Below are 13,329 nucleotides of genomic sequence, written 5' to 3' on the forward strand. Positions count from 1 at the left end.
TGATGAGTTCTTAGAATGTGTTTGGATTTCTAAAGTGGCAGTGTTCCTAATTGTGAAGCCTTTAACGCTTCACCGCAAAAAAACCAATCACATTTCACCAAGATTTGAAGTCTATGTTTTATTGTGGTTGACTTCTTAATATGAAGATCTTAATATTTTCAGTCAAAATTTCCATGAGAATCCTTTCATTGAAGTTTCTGTTTAGTTCCCGAGTTCTTGTAGCAATATTCATCCTTGGTTCAGTGAAATGAATGCAGCAAAGGTGGACACAGACAAGTATTTGACTTCACTTACCTTGAAAAGGAACTTCTAGGCCATTTTCAGAGATCCAGCAAAATTTGCTTTACTTGATCTAGAAGAAATTTTTCACATTATCAGTGACTATTACTGGAGGAACATCTAGGTAATGAGCCCCACATCTCTGAGGTGCTCCACATCCCCCAAAATCAGGTTTCATGAGAAGTTATTATGTCTCCCTCTTTGAAAATTACCTTGATCCTTTATTTCCTCTACCCCAGCTCATTCTACTGTTTTCTTCCAGGATGTATCACAATTAAACCTCACATTTGCATTCAAAAGGCAGGAATACTTTAATTAGAGCAAAGGAACTCAAATTAGTGCTCTCCTTTATATTTTCCACAGGGCAAGAAATATAATTTTTCTTGTAAATGAAATTTTTAAGAGAGATCTGTACGAATTTGATGACGTACAGAAACAGCTCAGCAATTCGCAGCAGGGTCACAGCCTCAGGGTTAAAAAGTAATTCACTTGTGTGTGAACAAAACTACAAAGAAGGCAATTATTAAATATTTAATACTGATCTCTCTCTTTTCCACTCTCCTTTCTCTTTTCACAGCATTGGAGAGCATGGAAGGATACTATTACAGAGACAGTGTCTCAGTGGAAGAATTTCAAGCTCAGATTAATGCTGCCTCACTAGAAAAAGTCAAGCAGTATAACCAGAAGCTACGGTGGGTAATCAACCAACGTTCCTGGAATTAGCTTACAGAGTTCTGTTTTTCAACTCAGTTTCTGTGGCACAGCTTTGAACTCAAATGTGTTGTATGGTGGTTTGGGTTCATGACTGAGTAAGATCCAAGATTCATGATTCTGACTTTTTTGATTTCTGCACTGTTTAGTTATTTTTACAAAAATTGTTTTCTTCTGAAAGCTTTAGCTGTAATTGCCTCCAGGTTGTTGTAATAATGCATATAGAAAAGGAAAAGTCTACTTGATCACAAGTGGAGTATCAGAATTGCTACACATTATGATCTGATTTTATAGACCGTATTTACCTAATTTCTACAGAATAAGACTTGAAAAATAATGTTCTTTTCCTGCTCTTTCTCCCCACACCCCACCATACTAATGGGAATACAGACATATTTGGATACCTGCATCTGCAGTGGCTATGGATTGCAGAGTGCGTACTTGCCAGTATATGTAGAAATTATGCAGCTTGTGTATCTTGGTACATATTTCATTAAGGAGTTGCACATAAAGACAGAATTTCTGTTACACAAAAGAATCTGTTAGTTATGAAGTAAAGTAAGGAAAATGGGTGCATAGATGACTCTTGTGTCTCACAGTGTCTGTGCAAAACACCTGTTTGAGTATTCTTACTTGCTACGTGAGTTGAAGGGTGCAAAGGACTGTGGTAAAACCACATCTATTCACTTCTAAAATTCTTGAATTGAATGGAAATGTCATTTCACCAGGACGATTAGGCAGTTTATAAAGGCAGCAGAGAACAAGAGTTAAAAAAAGCTCAAGGACAATGGAGAAGGGGGAAGAAGATAAATGAGGATGTCTTTGCAATTCCTTTACCTCTTGGTTCTCTCTGGAAGATTTTCTTCATGGATCTTGCAAAATCATTTATCTTATTTGTTATTAAAGCAGTGGGATTTCTAGATTCTGTTTTAATCTAAGTACTGCTATAGCAAAAATTATTTTAAAGCCAATTACATTCAGTAAGTATGGTATATTTGATTTTTTCTGTGTGACATCTCTGTCTGCATTTGTATGTCAATGACAAATGTATTCCTTTAGTCTGTTTTCCATCTTGTATTCACACTTCCTATTTGGGAAAAAAGTGCCTCCTGAGTGTTTATGTGACAAGGTTTATGTTATAAATCAGTTTTACAGAGAACTTTGGTCATGCCAATATTTGGCCTAGATGAAATCAGCTAGTTTTGGAAACAGATTCTATCAGTTAGACAAGGCAAGACTTTTTGTGTTAGTTTTTTTCTATGAATAGGACCAATTTAACCTCCCATGAAAATACTTAAAATAAATTCTTCTTGACTCTATGCTCTAATGTTCCTTGACCTTGCTTACCTCATGAGTTAGGTCCTCCATTCATGCTGTGGCTATAATGAGGTACATTTCTCTTTACAGTGTTGTGACTCACAGCTCTGATGAGTTGCTAAGCTTCAAGGCCTAGTTTCATAAGAAAGTTACCATGAAAAACTTATCATCAACAAAAATTACCATGGGTATCTCTGCCCAGGCAGAAGAACAGGAGAAGAATCTATGTTTTTTTCAGTTCTCTAATGTCTGACTAGAACATTCAGTAATTGATTTGTTTGCTTTCTGGTGATCTCTACCCATTTCTTAAGTGCAGCACAAACAGCTTCAGGAAATAACTGACAAAATGTGAAGAGGAAAAACAGAAAAGCAGATGCTTCATTCTTGTTCTGCTATTTGCTAACCTGTGTAGGTGTTTGGCCAGGAGAATCTAATGAAGTAACTACAGCAGCAAAAGATATTAACATTTGGGTAATTGCTCTAAAGAAAAATAAAAAAACGAAATGAAATATTCCCTAGAAACATACTCAAGTGCAATAATACTTCACGTGGAAGAAATCCTCCATGCAGCACCTCTTAATCAGTAATAAGTCATCTAAGATAGAACCCTTAAGCTGTTCTTTCTCCATAGAAAAGGAATGTGCTGCTTGCTTGTTCGATGACCATCTGATGACCATTTTATAATCTCTTCATCACTACAGCAGCCAAAAGCAAGTGGGAGCAACAGCTATGGAAAAAGTGTGGGAGAAGAAAAAGTGTGGGACTAGTGGGAAAGAAAGCAATGTTTGGCAGTGACACTGCAACCCAGGCATCCACTGATGAGAACTCAGGAAACAATTTCAACTTCTCTTATTCCTGATGCATTGAGTTAATAATGCTCCAATAATATTTGAAATAAAAGAGACCCCTTGGTTTTGTGTGGTCCCAGCTGCAAACAGAGATGTTGGCCTAACTTGGTATGTACCCAAGCAGGATAGTAAATTAAAAAATGAGTAGCATCTTTGCTCAGCTACCTCTTAATTTCTTGCAGTAAAGTCTTGTTAAAGTTTTAGTACATAGAATATTTTTGGCTGATTTCATACTGATGTGTACTCTAAAAGGCTTAATATACAGGTTATTTATTTGAACGAATCAAAAGATATATTAGGGAATTTTTAGTGGATTTCAGGAAAGATAACCATTAAGTCAAGAAGCTGAACCTTTGCTTTTATTGCAGAGGTCATTCATTACTTTGGAACTCTGACCAGCTTTTCTACAGTATCAGAACTGATGCAATAAATCCAGGTGCAAAATTGTCTTCCTTGACACTGATTTGAGCATCATTAAAAAAGCTTCTGTCTTTCATGGATCTTGCTTTGGGGCTTTTTCAAATACTACCTCAGCTATGAAATAGTCATTGATAAGATCATAATTTTTATGAGAATGCATGAAAGACAGTTGAAAATTGGTTATAGAATTTCATGCTTATGTGGAATGGAGGAAATGTCCCTCCATCTTCTGGAATGGAATTAACCCCAGATATTTGAATCTTATTAGTAAAATAAGGGAACTTTTGTTCTAAGACAAGCTCAAGTTGAGTTCTACAATTCCTGAGGCAACATCCTCTATGCCAGCAGTATGTGGGAAGTGCTTTATTGAAATAAAAATGTTATTTAAAGAAAATCAACAAAACAACCAATACCTAGTTTATGAGATTTCAATCTGCTGAGAAATTTTCAGCATCTAACCCCCAATTATTCTTAATCATGCTGGATTTTTTTTTCCAATTGCACTTATATTTATAGTTCGCCAATTCTGTTTCTGTGACACTGGTAAGAAAAATAAAGTTATGTTCAAATTCTGTTTGAGAACTGAGCTGGTGCTAGTAGTTGCCAGCAATGTAACTTGAACCTGATCAAATTGTTTGCTAATCAGGAACATTCAGTACATCCAAGTGAAAGTAATTAGGTCAGCAGAAATTTTCAAGATCTTTATTACTATGTGTTTGATAGCTCAGCAGTTGTCTTCTAATTTAGCAGCAGACTAAAAAGAACCTGTGTATCTGACCACTATGGAGGTCAGTGTTAAGTGAGACCTTTTTGTATTCTCCTCCCTCCTTCCACTTGTCCCCATCTTCCTCCTTTGGTACTCCTTGACTTTCAAACTGGCTTTTTTCATCCTGAATCAATCCTTTTGCTGTTACAGATACCAGACATTATTTTGCTTCAACAGTGCAGGACACAATGGTGTTCAAATCCTTAACTACTACAAATGCTGGTAGGAATAACAAAATCTCACAAATGCACTATATTTACTCAGACTGCTTAGTTGATTTAAATATTGTCTTGCAAGTCTTGAGCCATGTAATTGTAAAAACGTGAGGGTAAACTTAAAGCAGTAATGCTTCAAAATTACAATTTAAGCATTATTTGTTTAAGCTACATTCTGTCCTTTGAATATGGTCTTCATAACTGATAGAGGTCTATTTCCTGCAGCAGGGTTCAGTATGCTAGCTCTTACTACATTGAATAGAAATAAATCTTACGGTCTGTGCTGTGATGGTCAGATTGGTTGTGATGCAAGCCTGTTGGAAGCTCGGGCAGACCCTGACAGGTTAGCTGCATGGCTGTAGCTCAGACAGTCTTTGGACTGAACAATGACTTCCAAGTAAAACATTTAGTTGGATATGAGACCAGTTTTCATCCTTAGAGAAATAGGGTTTGGGGTTAGGTTCCTGCAAAAAGTAAGCCATTTTTGAAAATGGACTTTCAGTGTCAAAATGATAAGTTCTGTAATGTTTGTCTAAGTTATCATAGGTTTGGACTTGCTGGCCCAGAATGGGAATTTGAATGTGCAGTAGGAAGCTTGCTCTTTCAGTCTTCCTATCTCTGTATTTGACATTTTATCAGATTAATCTTTTTTTGCTGGTGGTGATGGTTTTTTTAAGTTTTTTGTAGTGTGAATTCTCATTCTGGGTAAAAGGTGTCCCTCCTATGACATTCTATTAAAATGCCGTTTTCTACAGGTGCTTCTGGTTAGCTGCTTAATCAGAAAAGTCCAAGCACATCTGTGCTATAAGAGGTTTTTTCCTGGATACGTCTGTGCACATAGGGGATGTATCACAAAGGCAGAGAGGATGTTCAGGGCACAGGTCATTCAGCAGGGTGCAGGGCTGTGGCTGTACCAAGCCTACTTCCAGCTTCTGTGTCTCTGCAGTGCGCTTCGCTTTCATTGCCGACTGCAAGAGCAAACTGTGGTGGTCTATAGGTGCTGAAAACTGCACATCAATAGACGTGCTTGGATTCCAAAACTGTCTATGCAGATCATTTTTAGCAATAAGAAATTAGGGAAATTAATGGCTTTTAGATAGAGGAACAATTTTAATGCTTCTTCAGAAATGTATGCTTGCATTTAGAGATCTAAACCCCTTCAAAATTTGTTTTCTCATGTTATGGTGGCTAGGATTGGGAATGTACAGAGGAAATGAGAAAAATAATAGATGAAGGTGAGGTCAGGAGAGTTCTGCTTTTCCATTAATTTTCTCTTATCCTCAGCATGGCATTTTCTTGTGACACCCCTGATTATGTGATGACCCAGTTCTTTACTCCAAAGATAGGATCATGCTGTGGGAAAGACAGCTGAGGGCTGCTGCACATCCCCACCACTGGTGTGGGTGTTAATTACCACTGGATAGTAATTAACTTGCCTGTGCATCAATAGAGAAAGAAAGTCTGGAAAAAATGTTCCTTCCTTCCTGCCTACCAGTCTGTGTGATTTGGAACTATTCTTTGAAGTCAGCTGTGTCCAGGCTTATTGGCAGCTACTTCTGTACTCTGTTGTACAGCCATAATAGAAGAAAAATTAAAGCAAGCAGTAAAGAGGGGGGGAAAAGTGGATTTTGTTCGAGTTTTCTTGGGTTTTTTTGTTGGGTTTTTCTTCCTATGTTGCTGCTTTCTTGGATATCATTTTGGGAGGTAAATGCAAGTCTGTTATGCTAAGGAAGCAATTATAATCAGTGAATCTAACGACAAATGATTTAGTTAACTACCCTCATTACATTGAACATCTGATTACACTGAATGTAATATTTATCATTTTAAAGAGTTTCGTTTACAATGTAACTTCAAACAATTTTTCTGTCTGAAGCCTCCTGTATTTATTTTATGTCATAAGTAATCCTCCATAAGAGCAATGGCAAATTTAATTGAATTATTTATTCAGGAATGTTACAATTCATGAGGTTTTCATGTTGTTGGGGTTACTTGTTTCTTTTGATTTTCAGAAAGATAAGGAAAGGAAACCATTTCTGCCTCTAGAATATCTGCAAACATGGAACAAAATCTCAGGAATGTAACATCTTTTTTATTTATACACGCATGTATAAATGTACAATAGCCTCTCAAGCTGCAGGCTTCTTGGCAGGATGATGCTTTCTGTATCCTGTATAATTTAGTCAAGGCAGAAAATAGATGTGATGGCACTCATGGCTTCAGGCTGAACTAAAGTTCTCTAATAGTTGCTTTGCTGTAAATGAGTTACAATGACATAAAGGATGTATCCACTTAAAGGTAGTTAATTACTGTGAAAGAAAGAACTTGTTTGTCTCTGCAACAAAATGATGAAGCCTCAAGGCAATACCTGCATTATCAAAAAGGCTAGATCATGTATCAATTCCTGTAGTAAATACATTAAAATCTACCTTAAGGCTGACAGACTCCTTGCCCTACTGTTTCCAGTGGAAAGCTTTTCCAAAGCAAATGCTCAAGTGGTCAAGAAGCTTATTTTGCTTGTCCTTGTGCTACTCTTGTCCTGTTCAGCTCAGTGAGTGACATGTTAATGAGCAACTAACAGTTTCTGTCATTGCCATCAAGTTCAGAAGAGTGATGTGAGGAGACTTATGGGTGTCAGAGAGTGATTCTGTGATAATATTTTCTTTTTGTTATAGTGAGATATTTCTAAATGACATAGAAAAACTGCTTCCTGGTATTCAATACTACCTATTTGATACACAGCTTTGTGTTCAAAACAGCAGCAGTAAAGCAGGACTGCAATACTACAAATTTATCATGTATTTCCTATGACTATAAACATTGGAAATCTAATAGCTCTTGGATTTTTAAGATGTGATTCCAAATGTCTATAAATTTTTGACATAACTGTCTCTAAATGTAGAGTCTTTAATTGAAAATTAAACATTCACTCTGAAGGATATAACAAAGAAATAATAGCTAAGTTTGTATCCTGATGAACTTAGTGAGAAGTACTTCAGATAGAACAGAAATTAAGATTCATTGCATGTAATTAAGTAAGACCAGAGAGAATAGAGAGATCCTGGGAAAAGTAAATGAAATTTGTCTAGCTGGTCTAAAAGATATTGCCAGATGGCTTGAATTTAGCTTTGGGATTTTTTTCCCCTTTTTCCATGCTGTGCTCATTCTGTGAATGTAAATTATTTGTTTCTTTAGACTTTGGACAGAATAGGATCAGTATTTATTATCAGTAGTGTTCTGTAATTGAAAGTGATGAGTCTTGGTAGATTATATGTACTGACTCTTTGCTTGGTGAGGTGAACATCAGGTCCATCCTGCTTTCCCTATCTGCTGCAAGCACAGAGAATGTGTATCTGCAGTGATCAGAGGTGGAGCCTTTTCTTTCATTCCTGGTCACTGATAGGAATCCAGCCCAAGCCTGCAGTAGTTGAAACCCCTGCCACATGATGAATATTTGGCATGTTGTCTCTTTAGACAGTGTATTATTCCATGTCTATAATATCCAGAGCTAAAAAGGAGACATCCATTGTCTGAAAGAGAAATGTGGAAGCAATTACTTAGCATTATTTGGTTCAGTGTGGATTTGGCTCTTTTGACAGTGATGGGAGAAGCAGGAGGGCACCTGTAACTGGTCTGTGGTCGAAGAGCTTCCCTTTCACATCACAAATAGGATGGTTTCAAGTGCCCTTGGATGTAGGTGGAGACGCTGGAGACTAAATTCTGGAAAACAGGTGAAAAGCAGGCAGTGTTACATAGAGCAAACTTGACTTTTTTTCAGTTTTTTTTTGTCATCCATGACTCTCTGTCTTCGCATTTCTATGCTTACATTTATATAATCCCCTGCTCTTGTGTTTACAAGGGTTTAAGAGCAGGGCTGTGAAAGGCCTGCTTCGATAGCAGGACTGTTGCTTTGCAAGCATCCTCCTCTGTTTCTATCTCAGATACTTGTGCACATTCTAGTGCCAGTTGCTCAACATACCTTGCTCACAGGCTGAAGATAGTTTAAATTGGTGGGAGACCAGTAGTTTAGCCAGATGCTGCAGTCTGGAAAGAAAATGAGGAGCATTATGAAGATTCCTCCCCTTAGTTTAAAAGTCTAGTTTCTTGGGCATTTAGTTTTCAACAGTTGAGAGTTTGTGTCCCTGCTAGACTCCCAGTCTAGTCCACTAAAGCAGATGTTTACCAGGAAGTCCTTAAGTTTCGTTTCTTGCAATTTTCTTAATACCTCTCCCCACTTGTAAGTATTTAAATGCATTATTAAACCTGATTAGTTTTTCTCTTCTCTATGTATTTTTCTTGCCTCACCATACAGTCACATCCCCTTCACCAAAGCTCACACTATTTCCCACAGTGGAGGGAAATAATAGTTGTCCTGCTCCCAGCCAGGACAGGGTTAATTTCTGCAGCAGCCAGGAAGGACATGGCTAGGACCTGGAGATTGTTCTAGACCACCTTAGATCATTGCTGGGGGCAGGGGAAGGGAGTCTCTTCCAAGGAGAAGAGGTTCCTTCTCATGGGGCAAATGTGGTGCTGGTCCTGAGCCAGAGGGAGCGTGGGGAGGCATGGCTGTGGTTGGGTTGGGGGCTCCACAGAGACCGTTTTTGTGTGGGAATCACTCTCTCTTTTGTACACTTTTGTCATTAATATTGTTGCTCTTGCTGGTTGTTTTCTTGCCCCACTGCTGTTTCTAGTAAATTGTTCTTATCTCAACCTGTGATCTTTACCTTTTGGGACTCCAGTTCTCCTCTCCAGCCCTGCTGCAGGGGAAGTGGGAGTGAATGATGGTGCATGGCTTGGAGTGGTTTCAGAGGGAAGACTAAATTGGAGAATACAATTGCTAAACCATGACATCAGTAGCGACTGACAAAAGCTGGTTTGCCACTTTGTGATGGGGTTGTGCCAGGAATCATAGAGTTATTTAGGTTTGGAAAAGACCTTTGAGTCCAACTGTTAACCCAGCACTGCCAAGTCCACCACTAAACCATGTCCTTGAGTGCCATATCTACACATCTTTTGAATACCTCCAGGGATAGTGACTCAACCATGTCCCTGTGCAGTCTGTCCCAGTGCTTGACAACCCTTTCAGTGAAGAATTTTTTTCTAATAACCAATCTAATCCTCCCCTGACACAAATTGAGGCCATTTCCTCTTGTTCTATCACTTGCTGTGTGGGAGAAGAGGCCAACCCCCACCTCACTACAAGAAGAACAGTAAGGTCTCCCCTGAGCCTTCTTTTCTTCAGACTAAACAACCCCAGCTTTCAGTTGCTCCTTATGTGACTTGTGCTCCAGGCTTTTCTCCATCTTCATTGCCCTCCTCTGGACACAGTCCAGCATCTCAGGGTCTTCCTCGTAGTGAGGGCCCCAAAATTGAGCACAGGACTGGAGGTATGGCCTCACCAGTGATGAGTACAAGGGTGCTAGGACCTTCCCAAGGAGTAGGGCTTACCGAGTTGCTCACTCATGAAATACAAGTTACAATGTGATTAGAGCCACATGGTACTAAAGTTTTCCTTCAGTACTGCACTTCAAAAAACTGCACTTCAGTTTTCACAATAGTTGTGAGAGGTCAAAATATTACTGTATATGCCCTTTGACAATTTAAAGTCATAGTACTGTCACAAAGCTTTTCAGTTGTTAAAATTAAAACTCTCTGTAACTACTAAGGATGCTGGCGGTGCTGTACATAGGATTGTATTGCTGACAGCTGCTAGGAGACTTGGTTTGAAATTGCCGAGTCTTAGCATGGACTGAGAAGGTAATTCTACTTGGTAATCTATCATTTATTGAGATTTGCCATTTAGTGGCAAGAATACATGAAATAATTTGCTCTAACAGAAAATGGACACATTTACTACAGAAAAAATTTGAATTTTTACGTATATATTAGATGTATATAAATGTATTTACAAATGTATATGTATTAATTTATATACACACATATATACAATAACCATGTTATACACACTCTCACCTATGTCGTTAAAAGCTAGACGGCAGAACATGGTTATTAAATTGTTATTAAACAAATACAGAATTGTTATTAAAGAAATACAAAAGTATGTGTGTGCATAGATGCAGAAGTACAGAGATATTGTTTATCTGTGTTGTAAATACGTGCTTTTTAATTCAAGCTGAAGAAAATAATTAAGGGTTCCCACACTTCCCTACTCCACACCTCTGTTCTGATGCGTCCTTTCTCAGATTGCTGACTGTGCTTTTCTAGATGGTCTTTAATACCTTGTGACTGAGGGATAAAAAATCTAGTAGAATTGAGATCCATTTCCATGCTTCTGTTGAGGACAGTAGGAACTAATTTATATGTTTGCCACACAGGTTGTGGAAATAAAATGCTAAATTTTTCTGTGTTACAGCATCAAAGCAAAACCTTTCTAGAGTAAAACCAAAAACTTGGTGGTATTTAATGCCATAACCCAGTTACCTTCCCCTCTTCAATTATTTTTTTACTATCCTTCTTTTTCAAAAAAAGATTAGCAATACCTAGGATAACCCTGTGGGCTTACTGGCACAAGAAATTGAGAGTAAGACTAAACACTTGGATTTGCTTGAATTATCTTTCTGTTCCAAGTAACTCAGGGATGCATGTCTCTGCAGGTCTGAAACCTTCTTAGGGTTCTGTTTGCAAAATTTCAATTTTCAGGACTTTATACATGTCTGTGTCAGCTTTGGAGGGTACCCTGTAAAATGCTTCACTAAGAAAACATCAGTACTTCTGCATTTCCTTTGTACTCAGGTTGTGAGAAGACATCTTGGGAAAACCTTTATCTTGTGAGAGATTTTACTTTGTGAACCCTAAGATGTTTGTTACCTTATCCTGGTGTTAGTTCTCCCTGAGATACTTGTCCCTCTTATTTGACATTGCTGCGTAGGGGATATCTTACAAAAGTCGAGCACAGCAATAATCCTCAGTAGATTTATTGTGTATTGGATTATCTACCTTTTTTTTTTTTAAGGAAGGCTTTTCTGCTGGATCTTAGTGAAATTGCAAGGCTTTAAAAGCTAAACTAACATCACATTTGGAGACAAAGAACTATGATTCATTCTGGTTCATTTCAAATGGATTGGAAAATATTGTCCAAATGGGGCACCATGCCAAGATTGCCATTAACTTTTCCCATAAAATATGATTAAGGACCTTAACAAGCATTTAGTAATTAAGCGAAGTGCTTTGGAAATTTATATGCTGTCCACAGGTTGTCATGTTCTGTAAAATACTGAAGACAGTTTTTATGAAAAGCAATGAAAATAAAGCACTCGAGAAACATCTGGGAGTGTTATCTGATGGAGAAGGAATAGTTTCACTTGTAACAGGATATTTTTATATTTAAAATGAATGTTGTGTAAAGTTGATTTTTTGTTTGGGTTTTTTTAGGTTAGTGAATAATTGCCTGAATTAATGGAGTAATTCCTATAACCATATATTCCATTCCAGGGTCCCTGTTCCTTCATTTGATACCCTGAGTTAATTATTTTCCCTGTACTCCATTAATTAGTGTACTGTTCCATATTTGGTTTCTGGTTTCGTTTAATGCAGATGAATTTGCTGGAATAACAGTCCAGAGAGATGGGATTGCTGAACACTCTCTGTATGAAGCAGATTTTTCTATTGTATGGCAGGAAAAGGCAGTATAGGCTTTCAGTCTGATAACATTCAGGGGAGAGCAGCATGAGGCTTTGTTTTGTAGCTTTGCTAACAGAGAAAAAAGGTTGGTCTGCTGCTGCTGAGGTAGCTTTTATGTGCTGTGGCCACTCAAAGCGATTTATGAGTAATTTTCTCTACAAACCTCTTTTCCTTTCAATAGTGTCCAGCTTCCTTTGACACAGAGTGCATTGCAGATCATGCAACAGGCTTAATGGAATAACAGAACTAGATTATCTTTGCTGTGCTTTCTGAGGGAATTAATTCAAACCTTAAATTTGGGAGAATTTGTTTTTCAAAACTACAAGCAACAAACAAATTAAAAGATGGGTTTTTTTAATCAAGTAAATTATTCCAGATTATTGAAGAGTAACAGGTATTCAGATCTGCAGTCTGCACCCCTGCCCAGCAACAATGTAACTTCAAATAAGAGGGGAAGCAATTTTTAGCCTTCTGTACTACATGAATCAGTGCTTTAATGACTGGAGGGTCCAGTTGATCCTCTTGTTTGAGAGCTAGGATGCAAGAAGACAATTTTTTCCTTCTTTTTTTTTTTTCCATACTATAGAGCAACTGGAATTTGGCCGCCAAACTCTTTAGTTCCAGCCTGGGTTGTGGCTCACTTGTGACCTCTAGTCAGGTCTGTGCCTTGAGCACACACAGTGGAGATAGATCACAGCGATACCTTGAGGTTGTCCCTTGAGAATCTCTTTTTTTTCCCTATGTGTTCCGCAGTTCAGTTGAGTTTCTCTTGTTCTGTTTCATTTAAATGTTGCCCAGAGTTTCTGCATTAGTGGCTGCTGCCTGGTTCTCACTGGTAGGTAGGGAGGCCTACCAAATATTTCTGTTTCCAGCTGCCACAGGAGATTTTAGGAGCTTTACTACCAGCAGAATGAGTTTTGTGATCAGAGAAATGTGGAATGGTTTGGATTAGACAACCTTTAAAGATAATCTGGTCCAACTTCACTGCAGTGGCAGTGACAGACTTACTTCAGTGTTGCTGCAGAGGCAATAAAGCCTGTGATCTTATCACAAAGATATGTGTGATATTTACCTATGAGATGCTTAATGATCACTCCTCTTTGGTGAGCAATTCATGTGCTTATAAGTTGGA

General features: G+C 38.0%; 1 protein-coding gene across 2 annotated transcripts in view; it reads left to right on the plus strand.

Annotated features, from left to right (window-relative positions):
• The window catches only part of PREX2 (phosphatidylinositol-3,4,5-trisphosphate dependent Rac exchange factor 2), a 172,747-nt gene that overhangs the window by 125,929 nt on the left and 33,489 nt on the right, over window positions 1-13,329 (plus strand). For both annotated transcript variants that reach the window (XM_030944089.1, XM_030944088.1), the window contains one exon: window positions 857-971. In XM_030944089.1, coding sequence (XP_030799949.1) covers window positions 857-971 — 115 coding nt within the window. The remainder of the gene's footprint in view (window positions 1-856; window positions 972-13,329) is intronic.

This window comes from Camarhynchus parvulus, chromosome 2 (genome assembly GCF_901933205.1).
Source record: "Camarhynchus parvulus chromosome 2, STF_HiC, whole genome shotgun sequence".
Classification (NCBI taxonomy): Eukaryota; Metazoa; Chordata; class Aves; order Passeriformes; family Thraupidae; genus Camarhynchus; species Camarhynchus parvulus.